Below are 11,929 nucleotides of genomic sequence, written 5' to 3'. Positions count from 1 at the left end.
TTTGTCTCCTTGCCTATCCCCGAAATAAAATCACTGTGCTCCATTCTTTACACCCACGCCTTTCAATGATTCCCCCAAAGAAATAAAACTACCATATCTATGCACTCAATTATTTTAAACTGCACTGTTGTCTTCCCACTAGTAGTCTCTTGGCTTGGCTTTTGAAACACCATTCTTGATAGGGAGTGCCTCAATCCTCCCTGAATCCTCTAACCAATCATATTACCCCTATCTTATCTGGCTACCAACTGAGTACATTTCAACCTGAGTTGAATAAGAAACATCGCCCTGCACATGAACTTGCAACTTTACTTGGCCAACCGACTCAAGATCTTAAAGTGGAGGTAAAAAGAGGAGCATGCTATTTCAGCATGTCTACAGTCAGAATGGGCCAAGCCCACCACAATTTTTTTTCTAGAGCAGCTCGTCTTTTGGAACATACTGCATTCTTTTATAAGGATAATTTCTTAGCTCATTCAGTTCAGATGGCACCTAAAAGATCACCTGTTTTGCCTTTTATATGGCGTAGACTAGTGTTCCCTAATATCTTGTTATCCTCCACTCCTCCTCTTCTACCTCCTATTTTTATTGCTAATTTGCTCTATCAGGTGTTGTAATATAAAATACCCCTATTCCGCTGATTGTTCTGGAGCACTATAAAAAACTGTTAATAAATTAAACTACAGTAGAAATCTAGTGCTCTATTTTTCAAACACGGAAGAGTCTTTTCCCATCCACATATTCAGATCTCTTTTCTGCCTGTCAAACATGACACCCACCACTGACCACACACACACACACCATCAGATGCCCACACAGCCATACCCTACCACACCCACCATTAAATGCCAACACTCCCACCCATCTGACACCCACACATTCATCATATTATGCCCACAAAAATCAGCCTCCTGCTCCTATTGACCCCAAACTACAGGCCAACACATCTGCCAACCACCCACACATAGACCATCAGAAACCTACCCACCCATCATCATAAGGCATCACGCCAACTCTCATTAACAAGCCTTGGCATAGCCAATAGGTCTCGCCTTTGGGACCTTATAGGTGTTTAGTTATCCAGCTCAATATCCCTGGTGCAACAACATCAAGTGTTGCATGGCTAAACACTTATTTTTTTTATTTCAACAGCCGCCATGAGCTCGAGATCTAGCAGGGCTCTGTCTGGTTCAGGAAGCTGTGTTTCTTTAACAAAACCGAAGACAAGGTAAGGGAGTTCTTTGGGGGCAAGATATTGAATACTTTGCAGATAAAACCAAATACTCTGTCCCAAAATGTTGAGACGCAGTCGCATTGGAGGATGAGATGGTCTAAGTCTCCCTCTGCACACTTGAAGTTCCAGCAGAAGGCGCCGGAGCTGATTTTGTGGGCAAAGAGGCGAGCGGGCGTCCAGAAAACCCTGTGCATGAGCCAGAATTGGTTTGTGATAAGGTAGGGCTTATTTTATGACTCATACATGATTTCCATGCCGTGGACCACTCCGGCTCAGAGATGGGAAAAGAGGCGAGAGAGGACCAAAACTGTGTGGAGGTTTCGTTCAGTCTGGAAGATTGTGGGCTTAGCAATTTATACATCCTGGAGACTTGGTGACCTAACTTATTTAGGCTGGAGAAGTATGTAAGAAGGGCTGGGGGTGTGGGGGACAATCCTGCTTTTGTAATGGCTGTTTTTATGTTCAGGAATATATAAAAATCGGAGTCATTGATCCCAAATTTCAACTGCATTCCTGCAAACGGAAGGGGGTAGGCACCATCGTAGAGTTGGTGAGGGAAGACTATGCCACTCTGAATCCAGGATTGGTTATACAGTGACTTGCCTTTATATTTGATGGTAGGGTTCTTCCAGATCGATTCCCATCTAGAGCGCCTTATTGTTGTATCAAGCAGTTTATCGATTTTAAGTAGGGCCCGCTTAGTATTAATAAATAAAGATTTCGAGCAAGGGATTTGGTTCACCCTCATTGATACGACCGAGAACTATAAGGTAACCGAGAACTGATAAGGTCCCAAAGGCGAGAACTATTGTTTATGCCAATGCTTGTTTTAGGACTTGAGCCCTTGGTACACCGCCATGATTTATGTTTGCAACCGTGAAAGCGTGCGCGTCCCCGACGGCTAGACGGCTACTTGCCCAAATTCCTACATCGACTAGTATTGTAGAGTTCCAGTGACGTCACAGCTTCACGTTTGAATCATTTCCCGGGTCTCCTCAGCACGGGAGAGCCATGGGAGTCTAGGCAACGTGCACGTGCGCTGTCGCTGGGTCGCTTGAAAGGGGCTGCGGCGAGTGCGCGCAAGAAGGCGTGGCATAGCAGGCTCGTGCTAGCACTGGGTCTGACACCCACTTTTCCGTCTTCTCCTCCCCCCAGCTCGCGCCGCCCACCACCCTCCGCCTGTATGGAGGTAGAGCCGGTTCTCGAGCCCACGTCGCCGGCGCCACTATTTGTAAACATGGCTGCAGGAGAACGATGGGGTTCTAGAGGCGGTCGGGTGTTCGTATTTGACCGTCGCCTGGGACAGACCGACAGCGCGGAGCGGGCGCTGGAGGTGGCGGGAGGTAGCGGTTACCGGGACTTCAGAGCCGCTGTGTGTCAGGTAAGTGGGAGTTACGTTGCCGGGGACTGCATCTCTGTGTCACTGGGGTAGCTTTATGAGCGGCGCCCTCTGCAGGATTGGCTCCCGCCTTTCGGGGGTTTGACAGCTTCGGCCTTACGAAGGTGTACCTCATGAGCTGGCGGTGTGCGACCCCCTCCCTGAGCATCCAGTTCGTCCAGTGTTCCCATGCAGCCTATATGCAAATTCAAAGTATTCATCTTGAGGTGTGGGTAGTGCATCCCCACTTAAGTACTGACATCCCAAGTTCTCGGAGTAACTTTCAGTAAACCATGGCCATTGCATTGCTGCATAAAGGGACCTTGCGCTAAAGTGATCTCTTAAAGACCCCCTGCACATGTTTTTAAGGGCTGCCCGGACCTATGTTAATTTCAATATGTTTATTGAAACCTTCACTGCACCTTTTGACTTCGTGAGGTCCCCCAACTCTAGTACCACCAATACTTCCTCGAAGGTTATGAGCGCTATATAAATGTAATTTCAATCCAATCCATAGCAATGTATAATTTCCAGAAAGTTGTGTGCGCTTGTTATGCCTCTTCGTCCGCTTCCTAATAACTGAGAAAGACTTATCAACTAAAACCTTAGAAATGCAACGCCATGTAGAAGTGACACATTTATGCTTTACATTTCCAGAAAGAAAGTATGTGGGATCTCCCCTGCCCTGGCTCCATTAACTGCATTCCAAGCCAATAGGGTATGCTTTAATCAAGACGGTATGATATATCCCATCCTGTCTGTCCATTAACTTCAGTCATGGCCTGTCTGTCCATAACTTCGACCATGGGCTAACACGAACAGTATTACTTGTCGCTCTAAAGTTGTCCAAGTCGTGCATTTCCACACTACTGCTCACCCTGAACTAATGTATACTCACACACTTTATCTAGACCGGCAGACTTGATGAGGTAAGTAATGCGAACCTGAGTGCAAACACTCTTCCGTAGCCAACTCTTGACGTAGCGGACAGGTCTGATTGCGAGGGAGGAGCGAAGGAGTTGTCATGATTGTCTAACTAGAAAAAGTAACTTTCTTCTTTGAGGGGATATTTGGATCGCTTTAGTCGGGCATAACGCGCTGCCCAGTACAGACATTGTTGTGCACTCTTTATGTGTACTTAATTTATGAACGCTTTGTTTACTGAAAATACTTAGGTGATCAACAAGCACACTATTCATAAATATAATGTGCTCTTTTCAGCCCGTCATCGATGCGTCTGTCTTTATTCTGTGATTGTACACTACCCATACACTGTTTTTAGTTGTAATTGTAGAGTGTTGGGCTGAATTAATTTCGGAAGGATATGTTCAACTCCTTGTTTTGTAGTGCTAACAAACTGACAAAAGTACAATCATTATATTTAATATCCTCTCTAAACTCCATATTTGCCACTTTACTATGTCAGGCACACCTTCTCAATGATCAGTTTCGTTTTTATGTGATGTCTGCTAGTTTCTGTTTCGTTTCTCCGGTTTGCAGATTTGTGTTTTTTTGTTTCCGGTGAGTCATTTGACGTTTTAGTGCACTATTGATGCCTACATGCAAGACGTGTTTTTTTTACGCCTCCGGTTCCATGTCTCTTTCATTGCAGATAGGTAACTTAACTGTGACTGACAGTGGTGCATTTCCAGGATGGTTACATATAGTAATGTTACCTTTGCTGAGGTCAGGCGATGATGACATTCACGTTACATTTTATGCCTTGCTAATCACCGCATTGGCTTTTGGTAAACTCGTTCTCAATTCTTCCATAAAGTATGAGCAGTAGTACTGAAAGGGAGTATGCTTTGGGTCAATCCCTTAAGGGGGTGCCGTTCGTAAGTTTCTCATGGGTTTCCATTGCCTGACTGGAATGTTTGTCAAGGCTGTGGCATCTCTGGAATGGTAACATAATCCTATTTGGGTTTCCATTAAGATTTGGTGATGGAACAATACATAGTCCTTTTGTTAGACTACAATTGTGGCATGTGTTGCTTGATGATAATACAATATTTTATTGTTTGATTTATTTCTTTTTTGTTTAGGAAGCTTGTGCTCTTTGGAAGCCTGAGCATGCCATAAAGACGCATTGACTTTACTAATTGCCCTTGTTTTCATAACATGTTGGATGTACAGTTTATTTGTTACCAAAAGTTGAATAGACAATTACATAGACTTTCTTACAGGTGCAGCAAAAATACTGTCCCTTTGTCAAAAGTATGTCTTATGCAGTATTTCACTGTGTGTGCCTTTTAAAGGTCGCTACTTCTTGCACAGACCTAGCTAAGCCACCGCAAGATCTTTTATGCCCTCCCCCAATGTTACTCATTATTAGTGATTAAGCATACATCTTGGGCTCATGGAACAAGCATTACAAAAGCAATACAATGTTTTTGCTGTAAATACAAATAATCACAACTAAGGACAGGGGATCCCTACTCACTAGGAACCAGGGTATTGGGTTTATTATACAAATAAACAGTGGTTCTGGTGGCTAGTAGATACACAAGTTATGATAGTAGGTAAGCACAATGGCAATAGGTTTTGTAAAGACCCTGTTAACATCAGACCATTCAATTTATTCTTTTATCAACAGACTAAGTGTGTGGTTACTCTGGCTGTAGGTTGGTCTGATCTGTAAGGTTGCCAACAACGTTTCGACCCACTATGTATGGGGGGTCTCTTCAGGACTGTAAGTATGGGGACATCTGATGTATTATGGCGCAGCTTTAAGTGTGAGTGGCGTGTCTGTTTTCAGGAAATTATACACTTTTAGTTATGTAAACTGTAAACAATCAGTTATTTAATGCCATAATCTGATACATTTTCAAACAATCAGAAAAAAACATAATAGTACATTTCGTAATCTTGAAACAATTTTGGTTGACAGTTTGTCGCAATATATGCAATTATACAATATCTTCTGTATTTGACTTTTTATATACAATCATAATTCATAACATTGCACTATTTTTCATTCCTGCCCAATGCATTTCGGCACAAGATTGTGCCTTCATCAGGGGCTGATCTGCAAAGAAAAAATAAGAGAAGAACATTTTTTGATGTTCTAATGTGTTCTACTTAACGTCTGTCATGGGGGTGTGTGTATGAAAATAGATGCAATTCATACCTTTTTGAATTGATAGTGTACTCAGTCAGCTGAAAATGAAAAAATCGTAGTACCTAATGTTGGTCATATTAACCAGTACCATCTCAAGTCTATTGAATCAGAAGCCAGAGTGCTGTTTGCTTACCCAATGCTTTTTGGGACTTGGTGTTCTATAAAAATAAAGTAGTTACAACCCAACTGTTAGTTGTAATCAATCATTTAGATCGATAAATACACTTAAAAGATAAGGGTCCTACCTTAACTGGAATGATAATGCTGACCTATAAAACGTACAAGGGAACGTTTTAGATGTTTATATGCGATATCAAGCCGATATATATCGTGACCGATGGGTCAGGAAAACATACCTTCAGTGACTGTTCGTTCCCTAAAAACAAATAAGTAAACAAGTTTGTGTTAAAGCACAAACTGTTGCCCAGACTTCCTATCCAAAGTAATTCTCTATGTAAAAATATATACCTCTGGTAAATGTCGTCGCTGTTCTAAGCCAAACGCTCGAACCAAGAACCTCTGGTAAAGTTGGATGAACTCCCCACGTCTTGTTATCGTGTCAAAAGTACGCGCCAACTAATAACACAAAAAACGGACTCTATTCACAGATCCCTAGCAGAACTAGCGTTACAACACGCCATTTGTTAGAGTGCAATACTCATGTGAAAACGTACCTCATTGGTTTGAAAACGCAAATCCTAATATCTAAAACAGTGTGAAACTAGTGTTTCGTCGTATCATATGTTAAACTACACTGCTCATACCAATTGTTACACTGAAAAGCTGTTACTAATCCTGTCAAAAATGTAGTGAAGCCCACTGGGGGCCTGGAAGGCAGGCCTCGACTACTTCATGGGGTTGGAGCGACCTGTGTTTGAGGCCAGAGGATGCCCCCGGAAACATATTAAGATCTGGAAACGGTGTGCGGATTACAGGGGCTTGACTCTGGAGCCTCCAGCAGCCCCGGATGATAGATTGCCTACGATGGAGGACCTCCATGCTTAGGGTGGCACTCGACGATTGTTGTAATATGTTCAAATGCTGGGGCTTATTGTGATCACGTGCACCGGGTTAGGGTGGGATAAGGGGTGGGTAGTTGGGACATTGGGTAGTTGGGGGGGATAGGAGGGGTATATTTCCTTCAAATGATTGGGTTGTAAGAATATCGAAACGTGCCTGCCATTTGACAGTACCCTCCTGATTGTGGAGAACTGTATTTATGCCTTGCCTAATCAATCAATAAAATCAGTTGTGAAAAAAAAAATGTAGTGAAGCGTCGTTAGTAGTGTCCTTATGAGCACTAGATCTAATCCAATGGTTGATACTACAACATTAGGCAGTAATGTTGTTCAATATATCCGATATTATGATGTAGTCAAGCGGAGTGATAAGAAAGTGGTCAGAGAGTAGTTGACGTGATGTTGATGATCAGACTACTGTCCTCCCGCTCCTTAGGGATTTTCCGGCCATTTCCTCGCCTGGTTTTTCGCTTCCTGTTGTTGCTGTTGATTGACCCGTAGGTTGTAATCCTTGGTTTTGTGTGTGGGACAAAAAAGCCACGTTGCCACTAGTAGTTGGTTGTTGTGTACTCTCCATGGATGTTGTTGACGTTTGATTAGTTAATTGGACTGGTCCCCGGGTGATTGATGTTTCCTTCTCAGTGACTAAACTCTCCTCAGAGGAATGTGCTGTTGTCTGGACTTTCTTTCAGCCCACTGGATTAAATGATAGAAATGATTTATCGTGTTACCTTTAGAACTCACGCAACTGCGCATATTAACACCTCAGTGTTCAGTATGATCAATCTACATTAGAGTTCTGATCATGTCCAGTTAATTGCAGAAATAGACAACCTAAGGCTTAACATAACCTACAAAAGCACATTACCACCATTTGAATATTATATGTTACTGTGCCTGTCTTTATTCACATGATCATATATGGTGTATGTAGCACACTCATGATGTTTAACCTATGTCAATATTCCTTGTGGCTTAAAATACATATATTTACATTACCACCATTAACACAGCATATGACATTGACACTTCTCTCGACAGGGACAGCTCTTTCAAATAATTGCACATGGCGCGTTCGGCATTATTACACTCGAAATGACCAACGTTAAGATTCTGGCGATTCTAACATTGTTCTATTCACCTCTTGGTATTTTATACCACAATTTTGGGTTCTCTGACCACTTTCTTATCACTCCGCTTGACTACATCATAATATCGGATATATTGAACAACATTACTGCCTAATGTTGTAGTATCAACCATTGGATTAGATCTAGTGCTCATAAGGGCACTACTAACGACGCTTCACTACATTTTTGACAGGATTAGTAACAGCTTTTCAGTGTAACCATTGGTATGAGCAGTGTTGTTTAACATAATTTAATTTAATTTAATTGTGGGTTTATATAGCGCTAGAATCGACTCCCGGAGGAGTATCTCCGCGCTTCGACCGCTGGGGAACCCGTCCTGGCTCACCCTGAGAGATGGTCCCTAATGGGTATCTCTAAGGTGCGACCAAGCATCCCCGGCGGTCTGGGGGGGCCGTTGTGAAGATGAGGCAAGCTAATGCCCAGAGTTGCCGAGTGTGGTCCCTGACTGGAGTAGGCACCGAGGCGAGAATTATCGAGCTCGCTGACCCTGGTCCACGACCCTGCCGCGTCTGGAATCGAACCCTGGTCCCGGACCGTCCTCTGCTTACGGGTCTGCCGCCTCTAACCAGTGAGCCACACCACTCCATGATATGATACGACGCAACACTAGTTTCACACTGTTTTAGAGATTAGGATTTGCATTTTCAAACCAATGAGGTACGTTTTCACATGAGTATTGCACTCTAACAAATGGCGCGTTGTAACGCTAGTTCTGCTAGTGATCTGTGAATAGAGTCTGTTTTTTGTGTTATTAGTTGGCGCGTACTTTTGACACGATAACAAGACGCGGGGAGTTCATCCAACTTTACCGGAGGTTCTTGGTTCGAGCGTTTGGCTTAGAACAGCGACAACATTTACCAGAGGTATATATTTTTACATAGAGAATTACTTTGGTTAGGAAGTCTGGACATCAGTTTGTGCTTTAACACAAACTTGTTTACCTATTTGTTTTTAGGGAACGATCAGTCAATTTGAAGGTATGTTTTCCTGACCCATCGGTCACGATATATACCGGCTTGATATCGCATATAAACATCTAAAACGTTCCCTTTTACGTTTTTATAGGTCGGCATTATCATTCCAGTTAAGGTAGGACCCTTATCTTTTAAGTGTATTTATCGATCTAAATGGTTGATTACAACTAACAGTTGGGTTGTAACCACTTTATTTTGATAGAACACCAAGTCCCAGAAAGCATTGGGTAAGCAAACAGCACTCTGGCTTCTGATTCAATAGACTTGAGATGGTACTGGTTGATATGACTAACATTAGGTACTACGATTTTTTCATTTTCAGCTGACTGAGTACACTATCAATTCAAAAAGGTATGAATTGCATCTATTTTCATACACACACCCCCATGCAGACGTTAAGTAGAACAGATTAGAACATCAAAAAATGTTCTTCTCTTATTTTTTCTTTGCAGATCAGCCCCTGATGAAGGCACAATCTTGTGCCGAAATGCATTGGGCAGGAATGAAAAATAGTGCAATGTTATGAATTATGATTGTTTATAAAAAGTCAAATACAGAAGAAATTGTATAATTGCATATATTGCGACAAACTGTCAACCAAAATTGTTTCAAGATTACGGAATGTACTATTATGTTTTTTTGATTGATTGAAAATGTATCAGATGATGGCATTAAATAACTGATTGTTTACAGTTTACGTAACTAAAAGTGTATAATTTGTCAAGGTGTTGGATTACACCAGGTGAACCGTGCGCAACTAGATGAGATTCTATCTCATCACAACTGACATTTAAACTACAGGCGTGACATACCTGATTAGTTGCAGCATTGTTTGTTTAGATTGATAACTGTTTAGAAAGGAGTGCTCCTCACACACCCCCTGAACTGTCTTCATACGTAGTCACAAGGTGGGGTAGCACCCAACGTTACGATGCAGTTTGATAATATCACAGCGATGATGGATAACAGAGCCAGCACAAAGGCATATACGTCGGAACAGGCTGATAAAATGTATTCCATGATACAGGAAGTACGTACAATGGATGCTCATGGGGGCTCTATCAGTCAGCAATTAAAACAACTTGAATATCTAATCAGACGTCAGTTAAATCAAAAAATGCATGCATCAACATTGGTGCAATATCACAAAGCCAAGAGGATTCCAAGGGGATTACGACTATCGATCAAACCAATGCTGTTTAGGTTTAATCTGAATGCTACATTTATGGAAAAATGGTATAATATACTTAATAAATGCTCGCTGGATTTGATCCTTTTGATTATAGAGGAACTCTCCAAAACCATCCGGGAACTTGAAGAGGAAATTTCCATATTAAAATCAGAACTTGAAACCAGGATGGAGGTTGATTCGTGGCAATTGAGTATAGACGGACTAACTCAGAAACTTGAAAAGTATAGTAAAGAACTCCAGGAGGGTAAACTACGAAAATACAAACGTGACACCATTGACTACAAACTCAACGAGGTGCATACCTGGGCCGAGATTTATGCCCGCCGACAATACCACCCAAAGAAAGTCCAGACAACAGCACATTCCTCTGAGGAGAGTTTAGTCACTGAGAAGGAAACATCAATCACCCGGGGACCAGTCCAATTAACTAATCAAACGTCAACAACATATGTTTAGATCCTGGTGACCATCGTGAACTGGATGGGGGTGGGAACCGGGTGGGAGGTTGTTACGTGATTGGAGGGGGGGATCTGGGTAGTTAATGTCCCTATTTTATCCTGCTTTTTGTGCTGATTGCTGCAACTGTGATTCATGATTATTTGCTTGCAGCCTCTCCAGTGTCTGGAGTGCTGTAGATGTTTCTGCAATCTCTTTCTGAACTGTCAATAAAACCTGGTTTTGAAAAAAAACGTCAACCACATCCATGGAGAGTACACAACAACCAACTACTAGTGGCAACATGGCTTTTTTGTCCCACACACAAAACCAAGGATTACAACCTACGGGTCAATCAACAGCAAAAACAGGAAGCGAGAAATCAGGTAAGGAAATGGCCAGAAAATCCCTAAGGAGCGGGAGGACAGTAGTCTGATCATCAACATCTCGTCAACTACTCTCACACCACAACAGATAAGGGTGTTGGATAAGGGATTATCCTTTGTTCCAACAGTCAAAGCAAGTGAAATGGAGTTGGAAGGAGCTTTCTACCGATTCATGAGAACGCTGAGATTAAGACATTTTTTTAGCAATATAACACAACCCACAGACACAACTCAAACTGAATACAATACACGCTTTGAACCCAAGAGTACTTACCAACCGCCAGTGTCGCATAAAATGCTCGACACATTTGAAACAATAGTGAAAAAGGATATACAATCCTTGGATTACAGGAAAATCACACATAGTAATCTAACAAGATCTGAACAACAAACACTACACAACTTAGCGAATAATCGGACAATACAGATTCAACCAGCTGACAAAGGAGGAGCCATGGTGGTAATGGATATGGATTTTTACATCTTCAAAGTAGAGGAGCATGTCTCTGACACAAATACCTATCAACTTTTGGACAGGGATCCCACAGGATTATTACAGTTAGTGCTTAAGGATTTGCTACAAAAAGCCATTGAACATGAATGGATTGATGATAAAATTAGAGGTTTTTTGACTACTAACCATCTACGTTGTCCTAGACTATACATGCTCCCCAAGGTGCATAAACTTTTAACTAACCCACCCTGTAGGCCGATTGTCTCAGGGTGTGGGTCTATTTTTGACCCTCTCGGAAAATATCTGGACTTTTTTCTGCAGAAGTTTTTACAAAGATGGAGATCCTACATCAGAGACACGAGTGATTTTTTTGTTAAAAATCTCAGAAATCAATGGTGAAGTTGAGGAAAGTTGGATTCTTTGTACTATTGATGTAGTATCCCTGTATACTTCTATACCTCACTCTGCAGGGCTAGATTCAGTGGAATGGGCACTTTTGCAGATGGATGAATTACCCACAGATAAAGTGTTTCTTTTGCAGTTATTGAAATTCTGTTTACACAATAGCTACTTTGAATGGAACCA

At 42.0% G+C, this 11,929-nt stretch overlaps 1 protein-coding gene across 1 annotated transcript in view; it reads left to right on the top strand.

The window, feature by feature from the left end:
- Window positions 1-2,317: 2,317 nt before the first annotated feature.
- SMCHD1 (structural maintenance of chromosomes flexible hinge domain containing 1) overlaps window positions 2,318-11,929 on the top strand; it is a 2,274,803-nt gene continuing 2,265,191 nt past the window's right edge. Inside the window, exon 1 of the mRNA XM_086965602.1 lies at window positions 2,318-2,615. Coding sequence (XP_086821728.1) covers window positions 2,418-2,615 — 198 coding nt within the window. The 5' untranslated portion in view covers window positions 2,318-2,417. The remainder of the gene's footprint in view (window positions 2,616-11,929) is intronic.

The sequence above is a fragment of the Lissotriton vulgaris genome, chromosome 4_1, assembly GCF_964263255.1.
Source record: "Lissotriton vulgaris chromosome 4_1, aLisVul1.2, whole genome shotgun sequence".
NCBI lineage: Eukaryota > Metazoa > Chordata > Amphibia > Caudata > Salamandridae > Lissotriton > Lissotriton vulgaris.
The sequence above is the reverse complement of the archived record's forward strand: the minus strand, read 5'-3'. Positions and strand labels throughout refer to the sequence as shown.